General features: G+C 39.7%; 1 protein-coding gene across 16 annotated transcripts in view; it reads left to right on the top strand.

Moving 5' to 3' along the window:
- Positions 1-24,934, top strand: part of Grip1 (glutamate receptor interacting protein 1) — a 645,398-nt gene that overhangs the window by 585,924 nt on the left and 34,540 nt on the right. For all 16 annotated transcript variants that reach the window (XM_058574656.1, XM_046430647.2, XM_058574652.1 and 13 more), the window contains 5 exons: positions 4,575-4,644; positions 6,284-6,429; positions 17,984-18,128; positions 20,443-20,582; positions 20,757-20,951. In XM_058574656.1, coding sequence (XP_058430639.1) covers positions 4,575-4,644; positions 6,284-6,429; positions 17,984-18,128; positions 20,443-20,582; positions 20,757-20,951 — 696 coding nt within the window. The remainder of the gene's footprint in view (positions 1-4,574; positions 4,645-6,283; positions 6,430-17,983; positions 18,129-20,442; positions 20,583-20,756; positions 20,952-24,934) is intronic.

Here is a 24,934-nt window from a genome sequence, read left to right as displayed (position 1 = left end):
GTGGTTAAAGTAAAATAAATAAAAGGAGTTCTCAATTGGGCAATATGAAGGGCGACTGCCCAGTCCCACTTTGATGATATAAATTTAACACTAAAAATGCAATTTTATTTATAACTGATAAAACACGCATATCTACCGCAGCACTAGAAAGACTGGTTCTCCAATTCAGAGTCATGTTAAGAATAAGAAACCATATATATGAGAGGTGATCTATAGCCCCCCACGACCCAGAGCTGCCTATTAGGAAGAAAGTAGAAAGACGAATGAGATTTTGGCGGCTCCATCCCTGTTTTAGGTGCAACTAAAGTCATTTATACTCTAAATTGGGTCTCTCAGCCTCTTAGAACTCTGTGAAGCAAATATGGTTTGTGATTATTCTGTCAACAGCCGTGGCTCTTGAGATTGAGGGCACATCATGACTTACAGTCCCCAAAACATTTGGGGTTCAAGGTGGCTTCTGCAACCCTATGTAACTTTAAGGCAGTTCATTTATTCTGTTGATTCCTTCCATCCCTTTGTTCCATCAGACCAGGCTGCTCAGGTAGTGTCTCTTGAGGTGTATAGTGTGTAATCTCTTGGCTCTGCCCAGAAACCTGCCTGCACTTGTCTTCTTTTTCTTCCCTTTTTCTACCTTCACGCATTCAATACATCCTGTCCTCTGTGTGTCTGTGCTAAATTTCAAGAGTAAATGCCCTATCCAGAAGATGCTTCCTGCCGGTGGGTATTTTGAAGGCATCAGCTCTATGGAAACTTCTGCTGATTATTTTACGTTCAAATGTTTTATTTAGGAAAATGGTCTTGTATTATTTTATATAATAAATTTATTCTCAAAAATTAATATAAATAAAAACATAATGTATCCAGTGTCCATCAAAAATAATCCTGTGATATATCTTTTTCAAAAAAAATAGACATTTATATGCTCAGTTTGAGATGTAGTTATGTACATGCAGCTGCACAATATTTGTTTATTCACATGTAGAGTCATTTAAAATTATGTCTTATGATGTTTTTGTGTGTGTGCCAATCATTACTGCTGAAACTGACTCTAACAATAATAATGGCAAAAACCCAAACTCCTGCTCTCCAAGAATGGCTTGAATTGTAGCCAGCCACAAGCAAATGCTATTTATGGAAGCTGGAAGTGCTGTGCCACTCCTAGATGGAGAAATGATACACAAGCCTGTCACACATGCTTGTCAGCCCTTCTAGAGCTACGGCTCCATTTACGCCACTAATCATCACCATGCTGAGTTTGTGTCTCTCATGGAACATGCATATATTTTGCCAGTTGAGAAAACACAACTTGCTATAAAAGGGGGAAAACAAGGCCAGAATCCATTTGTGTTGCTACAAAATAGCAAGTTCCTGATGCCTGTCACAGTCACTGGCACATACAAGGTGCTCATTTAATACCTGTATCTGTTAAGTTAATGAATAAGAAGACTTTATGAGCAAACAATGTTCTACTAATAATAGCCCTCCAGGAAACAAGCCCTCATAGGAGATGATGAATACACATGCTTGTGCATAGACTGTTGCATGAACTGAGGAAGCCTTGACTTGGACAATGATCACCTGATTCCCTCCCTCTGTCCCCAGTTTCCTTACCTATAAAAGGGGTACATATTTCCTCCTGCACAGCATTGACAAGATTAAATGAGTTAGTGTATGTAAAGTCCCTAGAACATGTTGTGAACCCTCATGAGTATTAGTATGATGACAATCCTTAGTTACTTTGCATACAGAGCCTTGTGAAATATTTTAAGCATACCTCCAGACCACAAATTCTAGTGTCCACTCTAATCATACCTCCTACGTTAGGAAATCCAGGGGATCCACTTCTCAAACACAGGTACTGTGAGTGAAACTGAGATTGATTGATTTTCCTCAACATCTTAACATAAAATCCCTTTGTATCTTCTCCACCTTGTGAAAACTCAGAGTACTAAAGAAGGGCCCTCCATCCCAGAAATATCCTATCAAAACCTTTATGACTCACTCTCCAGGCCTGATCAACTAAGAGTCCCTCTGAGTGTGGACGTAATGGGCAGTTTTAGACTAATTTACTTAAGTTCCCACTGAAACACTGATAGAACATTAGCATCAGGCATTACTTTTATGGATGTTATTGCCATATTATGGAGGGATTTACTGTACCAAATAAAGTGGATGCAGTTTGGAACTGGAAGCCACACCCCAACACCCTCATACCCAGCCAATCAGATCATAGCTGTTACCTTCCTGTTTTCAAGACAGAGAACCCTGGTTGTCTGTATCATGTGCCTTCATCCATAAAGTCCTTCTGACAATGGATTTCTGGGGTTTATAACTACTTTATGCTGTGCATAGCACTGCACAGTTTTATACCTTTTCTTATTTAATCCTCAAAGCAATCCTGGGATATCTGTCCCCATTTCATAGACAGGACAGTCTGGTTCAGCTGTGTAACCTGCCCAAAGACCCTGAGCTAATAAAGGGCCAAGCAGGTGCCAAATCCATTCCATCTGCCTTAACCTTGGCTTTACTCTCATGGCACCTCTCAGCCCTGTCGCCATCTGATTGATGAACCTTCCCAGATTCTGTACCAGAAAAGCAAAAGGCAGCATTTTTTTTTGAGTGCAGCTAATTTGTTGCATTTCCTTTTTGGTTGTGACTGAATTGTTTGCAGAAATAAAGGCTTGCTATATTTTTTAGAAAATCATGAAATAGCCTTTATGACAAGCACAACAAATCTGTCATTCCCCCACTAAGTCTTACACACATTTAGAAGAGAATGGTTCATGGGTTTTGCCAATTTTGCAATAAAAAACTACTCAGTGCTCCATTTCAAATCAAATAAACTGGTTTACTTTCCATGCATTGTGTATATGGTTGCAACTAAAGCAAAGCTTAATGAGAGAGACAGAGCGACAGGGAGTTTCTCTCTTGTAGTTTGGTTTCTTCATCAGACTCTTTGAGCCAAGTGCCTTCACTAGCAGAATAAGTTCCACCAATAACTGGATGTCTCAGAATATTCTTGAACCATTTCATTGATTTCCATTTAATTTCAGAATTCACAAGAGTTCACTTGTCTTCAAAAACAGGAAAAGTTTTCAGACAGTATCATTTCCTCCAACACATTTTTTCATTTATGTTGTTTTGATTTTTGTTTTGTTTTGTTTTGGAGTGTGGGTTTGAATCTAGGGCCTCATATATACTAGGCAGGCACTCTGTAGCTATGCCCAGAACAGTTTGCAATTCTGGATTATGACATGAGTGAAAAATGGTAGATGTTTATATTTCTCTAGAGGAATTTTATCAAATCTTTGAGTGAAGGTTTAAATTAATAATAAATTAATTGTAGCGAATAGAATAGTTTGTATTCTTTGCCAGAAGCTAAGTATAATAATTAAATGAAGTCTCATTAATATTTACTGTGAACTGATTTAGACAGGTATTGGTATCTATGTTTGCCTCTTTTTTTTCTAATGTAGTGTTAGATATTAAACCATCTGTTCTCCTGCATAAACATTTTCCTGGAATTCAGATGGGATTATGGGATATGATATGGTTCTATGATTATTATGGGTTGATCAGACTGTTTATCATAAAATCTTACTTCAGGGACCTTCTAATGGTCCCTAAAAGTATATCATTCCAGGCTTCAGGTCGGCAAAACATCTCTCAGAGGCCAATTGTTTCTTTTGCAAATATTGAATATGGTTAGTTTAGTATCAAACTCCTGAATTACATATAAACTTCCTAAGTCAAGATGATTTTTTTTTGTACTTATATGGACTATAACTCATTTCCAGAGGTAATTCTAAGTAAACTCAATTCTAATTGGTTTTCATATTTATCACATGGAAATATTCCTAAGAAAATTTATAAAACCCAAAACTGACTACTGTGAAGAATAATAGTTTCATCTGCCAACCTAATCAAAGTTATATCAGAATATATGAAAATTTAGTTAACTAGCAATGAAATATTTACTACAGCCATTAAAATAAAATAGTCACATTCCAGAACATTTCAGAATGATATGAATTTGTGAGCAGAATTTAAAGATTTATAGCACAACTATCAAAAGATTTCCTTCTGGAAGAAAAAAAAAAAGAACTTCAAATTAGCACTTCTCCATTCTGTCTCCTGGTATGCTTGAGTAACAAGACACATCCCCATCAGCATGTCTCTTCTCTGGAAAGAAGTGCAGGACAGGGTGGGAGAAAGGGTCACCTGTCAGCACCACTAAGGGAAGCCCCAGTGGATTCTAATATTCTCCTATTGAGGTACCAGTCTGTCAGGTCCTCCCTGGAGAATCACTGATTAAAATAGATTTAAGCCTGATGGACAGTTCTCCAATTGCTTTTTCCAACTGCAACTTTAAATGACTTTGCTTTAGGTTTTCAGTTTATAAATAACAAACATTGTTATAGATATAATGTACATGTTTTCTAATTCATTTGACTCATAATGTTTGCTTTGCATACAGACTCTAATTGCATTAATGAAAGTTATTATAAATCAGGGAAAATGTACTGGGAAATCATGGATATAAAGATATGATTGTCCTATGTTCATTATTACAGCACCATCAAGTAGAAAACCAGGGGATCCCCTTGTCATTTCAGATATCAAGAAAGGGAGTGTGGCACACAGGTAAGGAAATCATATTTTCTGGTTTATTCTAAGATCTCTCTTAATTTAAGAAAAAATGACCCCTTCCATCCCAAGGCAGATGTTGTTAATGGTCACTATTCTCATATTGTACAGACAGTCCCTATTAATCAATCATATCTGATATCCCTGATAGCAATGGTTATGTAGATATTCCCCTTATATCAATTTACTTCGGTACCCAAGGCAGACAAGAATCCGCTAAAAATGTTTTTCAGGCCCTTTTATGAGTTTAGTGTGGGCTCTTCTTCATTGACCATCATCCATCTTGGATTTTCCAGCTAAAACCCTGAAATTAGCTCCAATTATGAGAAGTCCTCCTCACAGACATAACAGCTGGTGGAATAGTGTTGCTAAGTGTCCTCCCTGGGCACACAAGATCCTTGAGCATTAAGCAATGTTCATGTCTCCTATTTGGTTCATATACCATTAAAATAAGGGAGTCTCAAACTTTTATTTCAGAGATAAAAATACTTCTTAATTGACTGAAAATACTGATGTAAGACTATTAGGTTTCCTTTCATTTTTCCATTAAGGACTTTTTTTTAAAAATCCCATTTATTACACAATCATGTCATTAAAGAAGTAGTTTAACATGCAAAAGGAAGGAAGGACATTGTGTAAGTTTAAGTGGATAGGTATGTAGGCTCAGCTGTTGTGAAAAAGAAATTTACTAATCGCATGGATGAAACAAAACAGAAGTTTGTCTCTCTCATAACAACTGGGAGGTAGGCAGGCCATCCAGGACTGGAAGTCACTGCGGGGGGAAGGTAGCCATCCCTCCTCCTTGCCAGTCATCTGCCTTTCCTAAACACAGGCGGGAGGTAGGCATTGGGAAAGTGCTAAGAGTCTGGAGCATACATTTTTTAGAAGGTTACTCAGAAAAACAAAGAGGCAAATAGATATTAGGAAACAATTAGCATCCTCTATCAAAGACTTAATGCACAGAGGACAGTTCTTGCAAATATCTGGGTCCATACATGTATGCACATACAAACACATATACACAACATTCTCATTATTTTTCTCATTTCATCATGGTCCTTAAAAACTTTCAACAGACCTGTACTTGTCCATTGCCAGTATTAGATTCTAAGAGACCACTTTCTAAAAAACTAGCATCAGGTTCACCTATACCTCTTCTCCCTACTCCAGGCACATGCAGAAATGGTAGAGATTCCAAGTCTCAGGTTCCCTCCAACTCTGTCCCTCCTTGACTACTCCCACTCTCTCATCCTCTCCTATTGCTTGATTTCCAGGGACCAAAACAGGTACAACAGTGTGGAAGAGCATAAGGACTTGGAGGTCTCTGCAGACCCCAGCCCATTTCCCCCCTTCCCAGGAACCTTGGACTTCCTTAGTGAAGCTTACATGAATGTCCCTGTTTAACTGACAAAAGCATTTTTAAAACGTTGTAATACTCTGCAATTTAATGTCACATCAGCGATCCCAAACAAGGCTGGGAAAAATGGGGTTTGTCAATACATGCAATTTAAAAACAGTTTGAAGACACTCTTTTCCTCTGAAGATTACCATAATGCTACATTATGCTTAATGCCTCTTTAAATGGCCTGCTTAAGCATTTGTCATTAGTCATGTGTCACTCTGCATTTACTCACAGAACTGGAACCCTGGAACTTGGGGATAAATTACTTGCAATTGATAACATCCGGCTGGACAACTGTTCCATGGAAGATGCAGTTCAAATCCTCCAGCAGTGTGAAGACCTAGTGAAGCTCAAAATCCGCAAAGATGAAGACAATTCAGGTATTGATGGCATCCTTACTTATGACTGATTGTTCTGACTGCCCATCTGTCAAAAATGTACTAGTGCTTGATGTTTTACATACAACAGCTGGCTAGTGACATTGCGACACTGTTTTTTTTTTTAATGTAGTTAAAAGAGACTTTAAATTGTGCATTCGGAGTATCATACAAATTTTAAATAATGGTGCTTTAAATTAAATAATTGAGGTATTTTCACTGTACATATTATTGTGTTTGTATTAACTTTTCAGGGTGAAACTAGATCATCACCCAATATCACTCTAATACAATGAAATTAATCATTTCCAAGTCTTGGTTAATATTTACATTACATAATTATATCCATAGCAGATGTTGCATTTTTACTTAACTTTACAGACATTTTAACATTTACAAGCCCTTAATATCTGTTATTTACCGCATATAATTTATTTACCATTCTTTTATTCTTAAATTGTTCTCAATTGCTTCATTATTGTGGATAGTACCATCATAGACATATTTATGCATAGATACTTTTGTTCCACTTTTCTTCTTAGAAGATTGCTGAGGAAAAAAAAAGAAAAAGAAAGAAACTTGTGATCCTTGCACCATGTTGCTTTTTTGAAGGGCTATGTCCATTCTCAGGTGTCCAGTATCGTGTGAACACAGCAGGAGTAGAGCAATGTTTCTCAGAATCTAGTAGGCCTCAGAATCGCCTCTGGAGCCTATGAAAACACAAGTTCCAGGACCCTATCCCCAGGTGGGGCCTGTAATTCTGCATTTCTAACTAACTTCCAGGTGATGCCGCTCAGTCATGCAAAGAGCACACTTTAAGTTGGCACTGCCGAGGGAGCCCATTGTCTGTGATAACAACTTAGAGCCAATTTAAAAAAAAAAAAAAAAAAAGTTCATTAATTGAAAAAGTCAGATTATGTGGAAAATTATAGAAAATGATAAATATTCAAAGCATAAGCATTTAAATTTTGCCAATCCTATGGGTAAAGTCAAGGCCTTTTCTATGAATAGGATTCTACTGAGTATAGTTGCAAATCTTTGTCTAAACTATACACATATAGTTCATGATTTCCGATTTTATTTTACTTTTAAAATTAAATGTATTTTAACTGATAAATAAAAACAAAAATTATACCCGTTAATATGGTAGCATAATGTTTTGACACATGTATGCTTTATGGAATGTTAATTCAGGTTAAACATGTATCTCCTCAAACATTTATTATTTTGTATGATAAAAACTCTCAAAATCCTTTCTTCTACCTTTTTGGAATGTATAGTATGTGGTTATTATAAATAGTCCCCTTACTGCACAATAGCACACCAAAACTTTTTTGCAGTCTTGATTTTAACACAGTGAGAATTTAAAGCAATCTTATCACTTACTTCACCTATATTTTTATTTTCTGCAATGTTTTAGAGTTTTTCTCCTATTTAATTAACAATAGATCTGTACCTAATGTATTTGTGTTTGCTTTCATGGAATAACTACATAGATTCTTTATACAATAACAAGTAAAACTTGCATAAACAAACTTGGGAATAAACACAATTCTAAACTTTTAAGGTTGTAGCTCTGGCAGGAGCAGAAGCAGAAAGGTACAGGGGAACTAGAAAAAGAAACCTATTTCTCAGGAGAATTTTATGGCATTAGTCGGTATATTTTATAATAGAAAGCCACAATGAATCCAGTAAAGTGAAAACTGGTTACAATGTAGTTAAATTGGTTAAGTGAGGACTCATTAGAATATAGATATAGATATGTAATTTCATCCCAACTGCATTAATCATCTTTCTATCAGTGTGACAGATTACCTGAGAAAGTAAATTTAGAAGAAGGAAAGGTTTGTTTGGGCTCATAATTTCAGAGGTTTCAGTCCATGGTTGGTAGGTTGGTTTCAGAGTTTGGGGGCCTGTAGTGAGGCAGAACATCATGGCTGGGAACATGTGACAGAACAAAGCTGCTCACCTCAATGTGGCCAGGAAGCAAAGGGAGAGAGAGGAGAAGGGGGCCCTTATCCCAATATGCCCCCAATAACCTAACTTCCTTTCACTATGCCCCACCTCCAAAAGCTTCCACCTCCTCTCAACAGTACCACAGACTGGCCACCAAGCCTTTATCATGTGGGCCTTTGCAGGAACATTTAAGATCCAAATCAACCAGCAGTGAACTATCACCCATGTTCTGGAATCTTCCCATAAACCACCTAGATCTAGAGTTCATGGTCATGTCAGACCATGTGTTAATGCTTTTTATACAAAGTTTTTAAAAAATTAGTAGTTACATTGATCAATACAGTCGGTAATGATGATTATATACAAATATGTTTTATAACCATGTTTTAAAAATACGTACTCATTTGTACTCATTATTTCCCAAGCAACTGATTTTCTATGCCAACATTTGCATTCCTTTTGTTCTGAGTCTGCTTCAATTGCACTTGCTTTCGGGGATTTATTTCAAGAGAGGGCTAACGCCTCCAGCATCATCTGGGTTCCCTCCTAGCAAAGAGGCAAAGCTCTGTGGAGAAAACTATTTTACATGATTTGTCCAGCTAAGTAGATCTCAGCTACTTCCTTGCACAATGAAAAGGCAGAGCCTGAGATGAATATGCATGGTGTATACAGTTGGCAATGTGTCCCATTTCAAAGCCCAGCTGTGCAGATGCACTGGCAGGGATTTCAGAGACAAAACACAGCACTTGGAAAGCTAAATCTTAGTTTCAGTTGCCGATTTCCTTTGGCTTGCTTTTCAGCTTTATACCTTTCTTTTTATAATCCTCATACCAATATTATGGTAATTATCATGTTTATCAAGAGTTTTTTACCTTTAAAAATGTACTCTTTTAAAAATTCTAAATTCTTCCATTGAAAAACACACATAGACAAAAATAAGACTATAAATACTGATGGGAGGGATATATTTACCCAAACCAAATTTTCTCAATGGTATACCAAAATATAGATACATTTACACATGTTTTATACCAGATCACTATTTAAAAACTATCATCTGATCATTGGTTTAGAAGAATTAGGATGGGCCTAATATCCTCTTCCATCATGAGAGTGAAAATATAATTTGAGAAACTAAAATTGTTTTTTATTTAGAGCAAATCAAGTGGGAGGAACCCCCATTATTAAAAGTGTAAAATCTGATTACAGATTGGTTCAAGACAGTCTGTGTAATCATAAAGCACAACATTTAAAATCAGACCTGAGTTTAGAGTTTAGCTCTACTGTACCTGAGCTTTGTGAGTCTGGGAAAGTTACTAAACCTCTCTGATATTCAGCTCCACTTCCAATAATGTGCATGTAAAAGTATGTATCCCCCTCAGTGAGCTGTTGTAACTTGTTCTGGCACAGTTGGTGTTCAATAAGTGGGGAGTGCTTTTACTGTAACTGCCTCCTGAAATCCCTTTCCCTGTACCCATTCTAATCCTTAGTCAAGATATAACTCAGTGGAAGATAAGCACTTATCATCAGGTCAGTGACTTATTTGGGAACCGTAATATTGTTCCTAATCTGAAATTATGCTGGTAATTTGAATTGTCACTCTGAATCATTCCCATCCTTTGTCTCAATGATTTTGAATGGTAATATCCAGTATACATCCTCTACCCCTGAAATATTTCTTATACTAATACTGGGCTTTCTCTACCCTAAGAGTTTTCCATGTCTTTCTTTAATTACCTGTTCCTTGCCATCCTTTGCCAATGGGAGTTTATGACCATGCCTGATGCAACCCGATTTCCTAAGGTTGCCTCAAAGATGCTGCTTCACAATGTCAGCATTTCTCCTAGGTGTACTCGTCTCATTGTTCTGCCATTGACCTTATGCTAGGAGACAGTGGAACTAACCCATGTGTTGGCCAAGTCTTTGGTTTTCAGCTATGCCATCGGCATCATTTGGTGTCTGTGCCATAGTAGGAACTGGGCAGGGCCCAGTCCCTGCCCTTAAATCAGTCATTGCTCAGTAGGAAAAACAGAAGAAAACCCACATTTAATACTACAATGAATATTCTCTAGGTTTGCATACATGTTAAGAGAAGGTGGTGGTATCCATTTAGGCATGGGGAGTTTGAGGAAATGAGTCTAACAAACTTAGCCTCCACAGTGTTGGTCCTGTCCAGGCAGGACAGGAGAGTGGAGGTAGTGTGCCATATCCACATAGGCAGCTGTGGCTGAAGCTTAAAGTGTAAGGACATTGTAGTGGGTGAGCTTGGAAGGCCACTGGAGACAAACCCTATGGGCCTTGTACAAACCATTTTAAGAAGTGGGAATTTCACCCTGAAAGCCCATGGGGGGCGGGGCTACCATAGGAGTGCAGCTGGGGAGTGCAGCCGTACTGTTGGGTTAGTGACCACTCATTTCCCATCTGACAAGCTGGGAAACTTGAGCCACTCAACGTCTCTGAGCATCAGTTTCCTCGTCTGTAAATGTGCATTTGATGCCTATTTTGCGTGGCTGTTTTAAGGATCAAAGGAGGTAATTATTTTAGCAATATTGTTACACCCAGTGAATGTGTTATCCTTATAAGAATGTTGATAAAATCAATTTTAGTTATATTTTAGGATGGCAAAATCTGCTGGAACACTGGGGTGGTAGGCGTTTTTCTCCCTCTAGATTCAGTTACCATTCTGCCTTTGCAAGCTTTTGTGTTTGACATCTTTCATCATCACAGGAACATAACCCAACGAGAGACAAAGCGTTCTTGCATGAGTCCAGATCTCCAAGATGATGGCTGCTACTCAATCCCCAAGTCCACAAAGATGCAAATAACCCTCTCCAAGAAAAACCTGTTGTTTCACCTTGACTGCATCTGGGTCCAATGTCAGTGAAGAGGGGAGAGTGAGATCTGGCTGGGTCTGGAGTAGCAGCCCTGAAGCAAAGCTGTAGAGACTTTTGGGAGTCTGTAGGAAGAGATGAAGGTTTACCAATCTATCCTGTATAGTTTGCAAGGATCTGTTTTATATTACTTCTTTTCTGTCAATCAAATTCTCTCTTGATTTAAATCATCTTACTTCATATATAGTGCTTGTTATTAGAGACCATAAATTCAGTACTTTACTTTCATGGACTTGAATTTATGTTGAAAAATATTTCCAGGCAGCAGCTTGTCCCATCCAAAGCAAATTATCTTCATACATTCCCAAGCTGAGTCTCATGCAAATATAGCCTTATTACCAGTTAAATCTGTCCTTCAAAGATTTGAGCTTTCAGGTTTTTTTTGTTGTTGTTGTTGTTGTTGTTGTTGTGGTTTTTTCAGTTCATCAGTGTTAAGCCAAGCCAAGTAATGTGGAGTGGCTTTTTTTCCCTGAAAACCTAGATTGGAGGAAAGATACCTCATTATAAGCTCTCAAGAATGATCCTGGCTTATGCTAGAAGCACTGGAATAGTGTGTCAGCAAGAAGCTGGCTGCAGGAAGAACTTATGATAAACAGAAGTATTCTTCCTTTTCTTTGTGCTTGATCTCTCAAAAATAATACCACTTTAATTTGAATTTGCATAAGAGTCACCAGAGAGCTCGTAAAAACAGAAAAGCAGCCATGGGACACATCTGTAATCCCAGTGGCTCAGGAGGCTAAGGCAGGAGGATTGCAAGTTCAAAGCCAGCCTCAGCAACTTTGCTAGGCCCTAAGCAACTCAGCAAGACCCTTTCTCTAAATAAAATAAAAGAAAGGGATGGGAATGTTGCTCAGTGGTCAAGTGCCCAGAGGTTCAGTCCCTGGTATCAAAAGGAAAAAAAAAAAAAGAAAAGAAAACAGAAGAGTAGGCCCTTTCCACAAAGTTTCTGATTCCTACCCATTTGGGAGCAGACTGGGAATTTGCATTTCTAGCAAGTTCCCAGATGATGCCAGAACTGTTGGTCCCAGGACCTTTTGAGAAGGGCTGTCGCAAAGGGTCCTACCTTTGAGACTTAGAAATTATCCCTCACATAAAGAAGTTTGAATTTCACTCTTAAACACTCCACAACTCCTTGGAACTCTTCTGATTCATTACTTTGACATGACCAGGTGAAATGACCCTGTGACAGGAAGGAAGCTGTAGAGAGTGCTTCTCTTAACGGTTTCTCAGGCTTACCCAACTCCAAGAAATTTAGCCACACTCAAAAAAAAATTCATCCTTTTTTTAGAGCCATTATGTTTAGTTGAAGTGAACTTTGATTGACCTGCACACGTCTGCCTTCCAAAGACTCTCTCCCGAATCCAAGCCTCCTGTTTGGCCATAGAAGCAGCTGCCATTGTGGATCCTAGCCAGAGAGTGTTCATTTTGTTAAACAGGCAGTGCTCAAGAAGCCTGAAAACAACATCGTAGATAAGTAATGCAGCAATTTTGCATCTGTTCTGTGGTCCCATTAATTTTCTTAACTAGAGCTGAGCAGAACAAACAAGTAGGCTGGCCTTCTTTCCTGTATTTCACTAATAGTTGTAAACCTTCTGTTGTGATATAAAAGCTGCGTTATAATATCATTAACATCTGTTTAGGCTCACGTTAAAACTTACTGGTAATTCTGCCTTTTTCCTTCTCAGAAAGTTTCTCTTCTGGCTGAATGCTCTAACGGCTTCTTTCTAAGCTTTTAAGCTGCAGCGGACTCAAGGAGAGAGGACCTTGGAGTGTTTCCACCTCCAAAATGGTCTGAGCTTAGCCTTCTAAACTGCAGTTAGTACTCTCCTCCTGAGCGCAAGGCCTTTCAGATGCCAGTTGGGCTAGAGCCCAAGAAGGCAGATGGAACTGGAGGTTCAGCCTGGAGCTGACTCTGCACTCTTGGAACTGGGGCAGGAGGGAGTTCTAGGTTTGCTGGTCCTCGGGTGATAGTCCAGGTCTTAGTTTCACAAGAGTTGCAAGAGCCAGATTGGCTTTGTGTTACCTGCCTTGGAGAAGGAAGGTAGACCTTGGCACAGCAAGGGTGCTGACTCAGGGTCTCCTAGAGTTCTCTTCCTAGGAACCAGTCTGAATGCTGGATTCATCTACACTTTTGCTCCTTTTAAGCATTTACTGAATTCTCCCTAGTGCCAGACATGGTGGGGGATATGAAGATAAAAACCTATATTTTCAAGATGATCCTATCGTAAGGAAGGAAACAAAGAAAGAGATCAATTAAGATGTAGAATGAAAAGTACATGCTAGAACATACATTATTGATGAGGACAAAAATTGGTTCTGAAGGAGCAAAGAATCTTAGATACTACAATCATGACAATAGTTTGAGGCTCTCTGAAGCTCAACCTTACCTGACTGAGTTTTATTCCTTATTATTTAATTTCTCTCATTCAAGGGAATTAATTTTTTTCTCCTTGGAGGAAAGAATGAAAATAAAAAGTTGAAAAGCACAAGAAGAATGCATTGGAGTTGTGAGGTGTCATAGGAACGGCCCCTAGAGAGGACCGGTGGGGCCAGATAGGCTCCCTGAAAGATAAGACATCTGCACTCAGTCTTGAAGTAGAAGAAATTATCCAGAACAGATGGAAGAAGGATGCCTGTGCACAGGGAATAACGTGTGCAGACTGACAATGTTAGAAAGGTGCCTTTCACAGCCATCAAGAATGCAAACTACAATAAATGCTGGACAGGAAGTAAAGAAAAGGAACACTTTTACACTGTTGGTGGGATTGCAAATGAGTATAACCACTATGGAAATCAGTATGGAGGTTACTCGAAAGACTAGGCATGGAACCACCGTGAAACCCAGCAATATCACTCCTCATTATTTATCCTGAAGAATTGAATTCATCATAATACAGTGATACATGCATACCCATGTTTATGGCAGCACAATTTATAATAGCCAAATCATAGAAGTAGCCTAAGTGTCCCTCAATGGATGAATGGATAAAGAAAATGCGGTATATATACACATTTATTGAGCCATAAAGAAGAATGAAATTATGTCATTTGCAGGAAAATGGATGAAACTTGAGAACATTATGTTAAATGAAATAAGCCAAACTCAGAAAGTCAAAGTTCATATATTTTCTCTCATATGTGAAAGCTAGAGAGAAAAAAAGGAAAAGAAAGGTTGGAGGTTTGACCTCATGAAAATCAGAGGGAGATCAGTAGAGGAAAGGGACCAGTAGGGTGAGAGGCAGGAAGTTTAGAAAGCAGAAGTACTGGGGAATGATATTGACCAAACTCTATTGATATAAATTGTGTGCATATGCCAATATGTAACAACAAATCCCACCATTATGTACGACTATAAAGCACCAATAAAAAATATAGGAAAGAGCGTCTTTTAAGGAAAGGCAGTGATTCTGCAAGAAGTGAATTAGGAGGTTAGACTGGGGAGTGTGGATGGTGTGACCCTCTGGAGAGACTGAAGGTCCCCCTCAGTCCCTTCAAAAGGGTTGCACTTTATTCATAAGGAGTCAAAGAACCAGTGAAAAGCTTCAAGTAAAAGAGTTACCTACCCAGGTTTATGTTTTTAAAATATTCTGGGAAGAAAAGGGAAGGAATTATGGGTCAGCAGCACTCGTGAAAATAGATGTGAGGAGAGAGTAAAAGCTGGAACTCAAGCAAGACAACCACTGAGAAACCCTGGGCAGAGCCACACAGGGCCTCCTGGAGAGAACATGACAGTGGGAGGCCTGGGAACCTTGCCTTGTGACCAGATGGGCCAGTGGTCCAGATAAGACCATGTGTGGGCAGCCACCACCACCCATCACTGATGAAAAAAGAAAGAAGAAAGCCAGACTAATTAAATACTTGTTTACTCATGGTATCACATGGGGTTTTCCAAGAGAACTAAGATTACTTTCTTTTTTAAAAAAGAAAACTTACAAAATTTCAAGCGTATACAAAAATAGAGGAAAATAGTGCAATAAAGTACCAGGTAACAACAATTATTAACCGTTGACCAGTCTTGCTTCATCTGTAATCCCAATCTAGTTTTTCCATCCCTCCCACACCCTGGGTTATGAAATTCCAGTTACCCTTTCATTTCTTCTTGTCAATGGTACTAATGTATCCCTGAAAGATGCTCTTTTAAATACATAACTAACATCATCATATTTCAAAGTATTAGCAATAATTCTTAATCAGATGTTCACTTAATGTTCATGTTTTCCAGAAATGTGATTCAGATTTTCACATATATGTACATTATAGAGTACATATAGACTTGCATCTCCATCGCTATCTGAACTCACTGAGCTCCCTAATTATTGCTATAAGAGTTATAGTGATGCCTCAAATGCCTATGAAAAAAATCCCTACATAAGGTGACCTGAAAAGGACTTTCCTAAACCCCTCTGCTCCACTTCTGATGTTATATTTGTCATCTTTGTGATGCAAGGTACAGAATTGCCCACAAATAACAGTGCTCACTCTGGTTGCCTGAAGGATTAGCTAACTAGAACTGGCTCTTCCCCATCTCCCAGAGAGTGGAACTGTCCCTAAGTCACCTGCACACAGAGTCAGTGTTTGTTTTCACCTGACTGAAGTTTCAACTGAAATTTCTCACAAGGTCCTGAGACTCCAGGTATTGGGAAAGTGTCATTCCCCCCAAATCCCATAAAAAGCCGATGCCCAAATACAGAATGCCTGGGGCCCACCAACAAGCTTGTGTTCATGCTTCCCTATGTAGTATGCACTCAAGGACCAAGTCTTTCCAGTGTTATATCCAGCCACCTTGAGAGAGTGCCCCCTGCAGTAAATAATACTTAACTATGCCAGAATTTATCTAAATATACTTATAATATACTTGATGCAGGCTGTAAAGTACATGCAATCTATTCAGTAACAACCCATTGATGTAGATCAAAACCAGCTCTGAAAGGTAAAAAAATATACTGTAGAAAAATATAGATCTTGATCTCTGTCCCTGATTTGATGACCCTGCACCCTGACACTACCTCTGGAGGCTTTGTAGATCATGACCAGCTTTTTGGCCACAACTTAAGCATGGAAAAAATTTGTGAATCTTATTAAGCTTTATATGGAAGATTCTCACTGCTGATATAAATTTAGGTCAACTATTATAGATTTGCAATGCCCTAAGAGGGAATGTTGATTTGATCATTGCAGTGTGTGTAGATGGTCTTCAATTGTGAACATATGAATTTACAGGAGTAGAGCACTCAGGAAGTGGAGGTAATGGTCACACCCCAGAACTCCCAGTGTAGGGCCAGAGGTAAAGTAAATGTTGCCAGGAGAGGGCATATTGTTTCCCACATTACTCTCTGGAACTTTCATTTATGATCACCCTAATTCTTCACTGCACACACAGATAATTGAATTGTTAACTCAAGCTTTTTTTTTTCCTCCTTCTTTAAGGGTTTCATATCGTAAATGAACAGCTGCTCACTGCAAAAATGTGGCTGTGTTAATGCTTTACTATGATACAGTTGGACTGTAAAAGCTGTTTGGTTAAAATAGCTACTGGACCATTTCATTGTATCCTTAGGTACAAAATGAAACAGCTCCTTAACCATTCACAGTTCCTGGCCCCAAGGAATAAAACAAGAAATGCTCAGGAACTTTAAGCATGTCACAAGCAAATAAAATCCTTTGAATTCTGAGACTTCATAATGCAACTGGGACACAGCCACAGCACCCACCTATAGTGGGTGGCCTGTGACATCTTTCTGGCCAATGCTTGAGGTAGACCACATTCAGAAATGTCTTCATTTATGCTAACACTAAATAACCAAAATTAGCATGGGACAATGTGGCAGCCTGGCACGAGTTCCTGAAACATAGCTTAGGACAGTTCTTACTCTCAAGAGCAAAAGATCATTCAAGCCTCTGTTTTAATACCCATGAATTCATCCATAAGACTCACATTTCAAGACACTGTCAGGAAGGATATGTAAGAAATTCTAAATTTCCTTCAGGTTAACCTAAGTCTCACTTAACCATGTCTTATCACATGATCCAACCCTAAGTTTTCATGCATTGAAAATTAGTTTACTTGTAGCAGGGTACGGTGGTACATGCCTGTAATCCCAGCAGTTTGAGAGGGTGAGAGGCGGGAGGATCCCAAGTTCAAAGCCAGCCAGAGCAAAATCGAGGCACTAAGCAACTCAGTGAGACCCTGTCTCTAAATAAAATACAAAATAGGGATAGGGAGGTGGCTCAGTGCTCAAGTGCCCCTGAATTCAACCCTCAGTACCCGCCCTCAAAAAGAGAGTTACTTTACTTGTAAAGCTTGAAAATGCAAATTCCATAGCCCAAGCTCTTCTCTGTGACAGAGTAACTCTCTCCTCCCATAAACATCAGCCAGATGTTTATTCCACAGGTATTTAGCACATGCTTAACAAAATGCTACCCCAGCACTGTGCCTGAAAGTCCTGCAGCCCCAGGTGGATGAATCACTCACAGTTTGAAAACACAAATTGATAGGCAGTATTCCCCTTTGCTGGCACTGACGACGACTGTGTCTGTATATTACAATGTAAAATCCTATTAAGAAAATGCTACTTCCTAAAATCATTATTTTCTGAGACATAATGCTTTGATGGTGATGTTTTGAATTTCCTACCTTACATATGAATGTGTGTCTTATTATTTTGCTTTTTCCAAAGAAACCAATTATGACTTCTTGGCATTTATTGCAGATGAGCAAGAAAGTTCCGGAGCAATTATTTACACTGTGGAGCTGAAGCGCTACGGGGGGCCCCTTGGCATCACAATTTCAGGAACTGAAGAGCCATTTGATCCTATAATCATTTCAAGCCTCACTAAAGGGGGATTAGCTGAAAGGTAAAATTTGAAAGAACTGCTATAATTACCTGCATCTGAGAGGGTCTTCCTTCCTCCCAGCCACACAAAAACATGCTCCCCTCTCCTGTTTGTTTATCTGTTGACTTTTAAATCTGCACAGAGGATTGATTTCAGAGCTGGAGAACTCTCAGGAAGATCTCTGACTTGACTTTCAGGGGCATTTTGCCGGCAGTAAATGATGTCATGGGCTTAGCATTGATATCAATCTACAGAAATGTATCAACTGACCACAGTAGATTTATGTTGTGTTCATTTTGAAGAGACTCAAGTTCAGGGAGGTTAAAAGGCTTGTCCAATTCAATTCTGCAAACCTTTGCTGAGCCTCTGTTCCCTGACAGGGTCTGTGCCTAGCTGCCACGTTTTCCAGAGAGAATGAAACAGGCTTCATCTTCTAAGATTATGGGAACAAAGTGTAGTGACCCATCTGAACAGCATCCTATAGTGTGGAATGTCCACCTATTCCTTTGCCAATGATGCACACACCCCACCTGCTCTCTATCCTCTCCTGAACCACATTTCTTTCTGAGATGTGTTGTTGGGCATAGAACAAACCCTATAACTAGTTCTGTTCTTCAGGGACCCAGCTCAAGAATGCACACAGTGTTCATGCTGACACTCGAAGACACTGGCTTGCAAAATCAAAACAACATCATGTAATTTTGGAGCTTCAGATACCTTAGAGATCAGCTTGTCCAACATCTTCATCTGAAGGATGAGGATACTGACCCAGCTCATGAAGGGTTACTCTGATAGAATTTGATATTCTGATATTAATCCAGATGAAACCCAGTATTGCCAGGTGGCCTCCTGTCCTTCAGAACTCTGTTAGGGAGCCAACAAAGAAAAGACTGATATTTATCTGATACAGTGAAAAGTTTATGGTTTATGACCTAGGTCTTTTATAAACTAAAACTCTTTACGAGAGAGCTTTTTCTCCTGCCTCCCCCACTCCCGGGGGAAAAAAAAAAATCCTTAAGACTAGATGCAGTAGTAGACTTAAGTACCCCCTCCTAGCCCGTATGCCCCGTGTCACCTCTGTTGCCCCAGTTGCTGCTGCCCAGCACCTCTGCCACTGTCCTGGAAGCGAGCTATGCCCAGAACACCAACCACCAGCAGCTCTATGAGTTGGGTAATTCCTTCACTCACTGTATTTAGAGTGAGCCAGTCCAACCAGAGGCTGGCCCATGGAATTCAGACTCTCCAACCTTCATCCCAGAGTAAAGAGCTGAGTTTTTATACCGTCCCAGAACTTCTCTGCTGAGAGTTTATTCCTTCCCCACCCAGAGCTTCCCATGAAGACAGATGTGATGCACATCAGAATTGTAAATGCCAATTTACTAGTTCAGAATTGGATGTGGATGGGAAGAGAAAAGATCTAAGTTTATTAGTTTGTTGCCAATAATTTATTTTCTTAGTGTACATCTCAAGCAGTATACTCAAGCCTTGACATTTCTTCCTATTTAATCCTCAGGGTTTCCTTGTGAAATGATTGTCCCCATCATAGTGATGGAAAACTGGGGCCCAGAGAGGTTAACATAAGATACCATGTCACACTGGAGGTGACCCTGCTGGCAGGTGGCAGAGACAGATTTAAACATAGCACTAATTGATCCTTGCAATTTAGCCTTTTGCAACCTTTAGAATCGTTGACAGGGGAAGCTCTGCTGCGCCAGGGTCTGGTGTATGTCCCCATCTCCCTGAACATCACTTCTTATGAATTAATAAACACTTAAAATCTGTATAAAAAATGTTCCATGCAGCCAGGCATGGTGGCTCACACCTGTAATCCCAGCGGCTCAGGAGGCCAAGGCAGGAGGATTGCAAGTTCAAAGCCAGCCTCAGCAAAAGCAAGGGCTAGACAACTCAGTGAGACTCTGTCTCTAAATAAAATACAAAATAGGGCTGGGGATGTGGCTCAGTGGTCAAGTGCCCCTGAGTTCAATCCCCAATACCAAAAAAAAAAAAAAAAAAAGAATGTCCCATGTCACACATCACCACACTGATTGTCCAACATAAATCTTGGGAGGGAGGGGCCTTCTAATGGGATATTAAATGACCCAGCTTTCTTAGAGTTTAAAAATTATCCAAGTCCATTTTCAAAATAATTAAAATAATTTTACTGATTTTATTTGAAACTATAAAGTAGTTCACAGCAGATGCAGTTATCTTATAACATTACCCAGGAAAAAGTAAGGAGTGACCTCTGGAGACCCTTGTCAAGTTTTTATTGTTGCAAATAGATAAAGTATGCAGGGATTATTTCTACCTTCCCTGTTACTGTTTGATGTTTCAGAACTGGTGCAATCCACATAGGAGACAGGATCCTCGCCATCAACAGCAGCAGCTTGAAAGGGAAGCCTCTGAGTGAAGCCATCCATTTGCTACAGATGGCAGGAGAGACTGTCACCTTGAAAATTAAAAAACAAACAGATGGTGAGTGGGTCGAGAGCCTCAATTAAGGATCTCCAGTGTGTTTCCTTCCCTAAAAGAATGTGCCAATGTCTACATGTGTGTTTCTAAGGAAATGACTCTCCAGTGGCAGAGTATTTACGGATCTTTTTCATTTAAATTTGCTCTGACCCTTGACCTTCTTTCCTGTCTATAAAGCCCAGTCAGCATCCAGTCCCAAGAAGTTCACCATTCCCAGCCACTTGAGTGACCTGGGAGATGTGGAGGAGGACTCCTCTTCAATGCAAAAGCCCAGCAAACTCTCTGACATGTACACCACCGCGGTGCCCAGCGTGGACAGTGCCGTGGACTCGTGGGATGGGTCTGGAATAGAGGCCAGCTATGGGAATCAAGGTATGCCCTGCATTGTGGAACAGAGGATTTGTCACTGGGGAACCATATGTGTTTTCAAAGATCCACCCTCTGCTCTACAGCTTTGTTCAACCTGAGTCTGTCTCAGAGGCACCACATGAACACATTGAAAACCTCCACCCGTTTGGCCTTGCATTTCCTCCTCCTCAGTGCTGACAAGTTATGAACATTTATCAAACACTAATAGACCTCCATTAGATCTTCTCATGGCCAAATGTTCAATGCAGATCTTTTCCTGGTTGATGTGAGGCAAAACCATACAATGGAGTGGTTCCCTAAAGACAACCCCATTATCTCATTTTTTTAGCAAGCTTTCCACAAAGATGGATTGGGGGGTTCTGACACTATGCATAAAAGATCAGCCAATGATTTGTGACACCATTTATTCTGACCTATTCTCAGCTTTAAATAGAAACTTGTAAGGTTTTCCCTGAGTACTCAACATTAGAGAGTTGTAATGACAGTACATGAAAGTATGTAGTAAATTTTTCTTCACAGATGTCATCTTAACTGTCAGTCAAAGAGTAAAATGCATCAACAAACAAACAGCTTGGAGAACACATGTTCAGGCATGTGGGTGGCTTTACAGCTTGGTTAGCTGTACTTTAAGCAAAGTCTGTGTCTGGTTTGCTCTTGTCCTGGTTTTCCCAGCATTTTTCTCTCACCCTACCTTTGTTGTGTTGTTCTCTGTTAAGTTCTTTGATGGGTGAAAAAAAAAAATGGAAAGGAAACAATATTTCAAAGTTGTCAAGTTGCTGCCTATTGGAGTTTGGTAGAGAAAATATATCGAACACCTAAAATAGAATTGAGGCTTTCATTTATTTGGCAATTAATTTTTTCCAAGTCATAACACCTTGTGACAAGTTAGTTATGTCACTCAATAACAGACTGTTGAGAGCCACAGCCAAAGGGGCCCCAGCAAACTTCCAGCTGCCAGCAAACTTCCAGCTGCTGGCTGATGATTGGCTCACAGCGGCCCCAGCAACATCTAGCTGATTGGCTCCTCGGCCCCAGCAACATCTAGCTGATTGGCTCCTCTGCGGTGATGCTCATTGGGCTGTTTCCCTGCCCTTTCAGACCACGGAGCTGCTCATTGGGGGACTTTTTTGGCTCCGCCCACGTGACCCAGCCAATCGGCCTCAAGAGCAGGAGGATTGTGGGAGGTGGAGAGAAGCTGGTGTGGGAGAGAGAGGCTTGGGGAAAGCCGGTGGTGGCAGTTGAGGCTCTGAGGGTTTTTCCTGAGAGGCTATTTTGTTTGTCGTGTGTGGTTCTAAAAATAAAGTTAGTTTCTTTTGAAAAAAAAAAAAAAAAACGGGGTGAATTTGGATCTGATGGACCTTTTAGGATATCAAATAAAGGTCCCAACTCTCCTGTTGGTACTCAATAACAGACATTCTCATTGCCTGAAAATTGATGGGCCACCAAAGAACACTAGGTAAAAGACACAAGTCAATTTCTATTAGAATAGAGCCTGGGATTCATTGATGAATGTGTTTGGTTTTTGTTGATTTATTAATATGAAGACATTTTTGTAAGGAATCTGTTGACATTAGTAAGTTTCATCCCATCATGTGAGATGTAAGAACTAAAGTTATTCCAGTCCTTTCTCCTTAGGAAGAGGACCGTGATCAGCATACTAAATACAGGGCCTGTCTCTTATTAGTGAAAGATGAAGAAACATTTATTATTTATGAATCATTTCAAAAATTTGAATAGTGGTTATAATAGTAGTAAATTTGGCATTGACAAATTAGAACTCTTTATGAGGTTGAAGGAGCTAAGGGATAAGTAGAGATAATAATGATCAGAGTGGAATTGAAGTCCTCCAAGATACTGAAAAAAATTGTAGCTGCACCTTATGTTTGTAGAACACTTGGAATCTACTGAGCACTCACAGATCACTAAACTCAGGTGATTCTCAGACAAAGGCTTTGAGGTTAAAGGCTGGCATTGATACGGCAGGTTCAGTGTTAAGAGAGGATTTAGAGTCAACTAGGCTGATGTCCAGTGGAGCTCCTGGTGTTGTGTACAGCCTTGCTGTAGGCCAGCAGGTGGCATGACCTCGAGTGCCAGGTGACAAGTTCCTGCCACAGCCCTCCCATCCCCACACAGCTCTGACAGCTCAAAGGTCCTTGCTTGTATTGAGCTGAAATCCATCTGTCCCTGGCTTCTGCCTATTAGTCTGGGTTCTGCCTTCAAGATGATTCAGAAGGAGACTAAAGCCTCTTCCACTTGACAGCCCTTCGGGTACTTGAAGATTGCTATCACTTCTCTTTTGAGTCTTTCCATCACCAAGCAAAATAGCCTCCAGTCCTTTAACTATTCCTTGCCTAACCTACTTTTCAGTATCTTTATCATCCTGCGGTATATTCTTCTGATTATGTTCAAGTCTCTATACTTGGTAAAGTGTAGCACTCAGAAAGCAGAGTCGTACAAGTCGGACAGCCCAGGGCCCGGCAAACCTTCTTCAGTGATGCTAGTAGAGCCTGTCCAGGTGGCCTACCTCCACATAAGGGTTTTGGGGGGTGCGTATCACATCTGTCATTCACTTTTAGCTTACTGCTTACCAAGTTCTCAGAATCTGGATTTTATTTTCTTTCTTGTGATGAAAGTGAAATGAAGGGTTAAATGAGGTCTCTCCAGATTGTGGTGGTTGACTTTTTGCAAGCAAGGCATGAAAGTGTGCTTTTTTCCCTCCTATTGAATGGAGAGGGCCCCTGACCTCTCAGCAGGCTCTCTGTTCTTCCCAGGAAGACCTTTTACATCCTCACTGCTCCCTGTAAGTCACTATCACTGTCCCATTGCACCTTCCTGAGGCACATCTTCCTCCTTGGGCCCAGAATCCATGTCTTTGCAGCGATGTTCCTTATTGTTCTCCACTGCTTCTCCAGCATGTCACACTTCATTCATTCAATGAGTATGTAATGAGTGGCACAATATAAGGTCAATGTATAATGTGTACACACTGTAGGACAACAGGGCCAGGGTCTTTGTTCTCATAGAAGAGGTTACCCAGCTGAAGGGCCAGATGGTTAACAAATTAAAAACAAAGAGCAACAGCACTAAACATTACTTAGTTAATGAAAAGGAAAGTAGGTTGGATTGATCAGAGCTGGTGGGGAAAGAAGGAATATGTTTAAGGAAGTCCCACCGTGGATGACCCTCAATGATATATTGTGTAGTTCTAGGATGCAGACTTTCCCCAGTCTGCCTCTGGAGAGCTTCCATTCCCCGTTCTCTAGCTCCCTTCTACGTCTCCTGCTCTGCTGCCTTATCCAAACCTTGTGTTTTGGGCTCTTTATGTGTTAAGTACTCCTTCTTTGAGAAATCCACGATTGCTGTACCTGGATATATAGCAAAGGTCAGCAGCAGGAGACTGAGAAACCTTGACTGTGCTGTTCTCATAGACAGTGTAGCTCTAATCCTTGGTGCTACTCAAGTGTCATGGTACTGTCTGATTTTTCTCTCTTTTGAATTCATTTTGAGCATTTGTATTTTCTCAGGGGGAAAAAGAATTACAACAACTATTTTATCCAGATTTTCAGATGTAGTTACAAATAAGTAATATATTAATTCCTTTTATTTTCTCAGTTTCTAAAATTGTATCCCCAGTATTGTTCTTAATTGGTGTATTTGTGTTTTTATGGTTTCCATGATTAGATTAGGAATCATTTGTCTTATTTGGCATTTTTTTCTAGAATATTGACAGTTGCATTTATTTATTAGTTCCTTTCTGGGTCTTTTTTACATAAAAGTTTGCTTTTAATTTAAATTTCATTCCGTTTCTCTTCAATTTTGTTCCTTTTCTGACTTGAATTGGGTGCATAATTAATTTGTTTCCATACCTCCTTGTAGTTTCCATACAGTTGACAAAAGAAGATAAAAGATGCCAACTTGTACAGCTGGAGCCCAACTTTCTCTAAACATAGTTAAGGATAAGCCTGCTGCACACAGAGAACAGCCCA

Source organism: Marmota monax, unplaced genomic scaffold (genome assembly GCF_021218885.2).
Source record: "Marmota monax isolate L192 unplaced genomic scaffold, Marmota_monax_Labrador192_F-V1.1 WCK01_AAM20220418_F8-fsc00056, whole genome shotgun sequence".
In the NCBI taxonomy this organism is placed as follows: domain Eukaryota; kingdom Metazoa; phylum Chordata; class Mammalia; order Rodentia; family Sciuridae; genus Marmota; species Marmota monax.
Note: the sequence above shows the minus strand (reverse complement) of the source record. Positions and strands in the feature narration are given on the sequence as shown.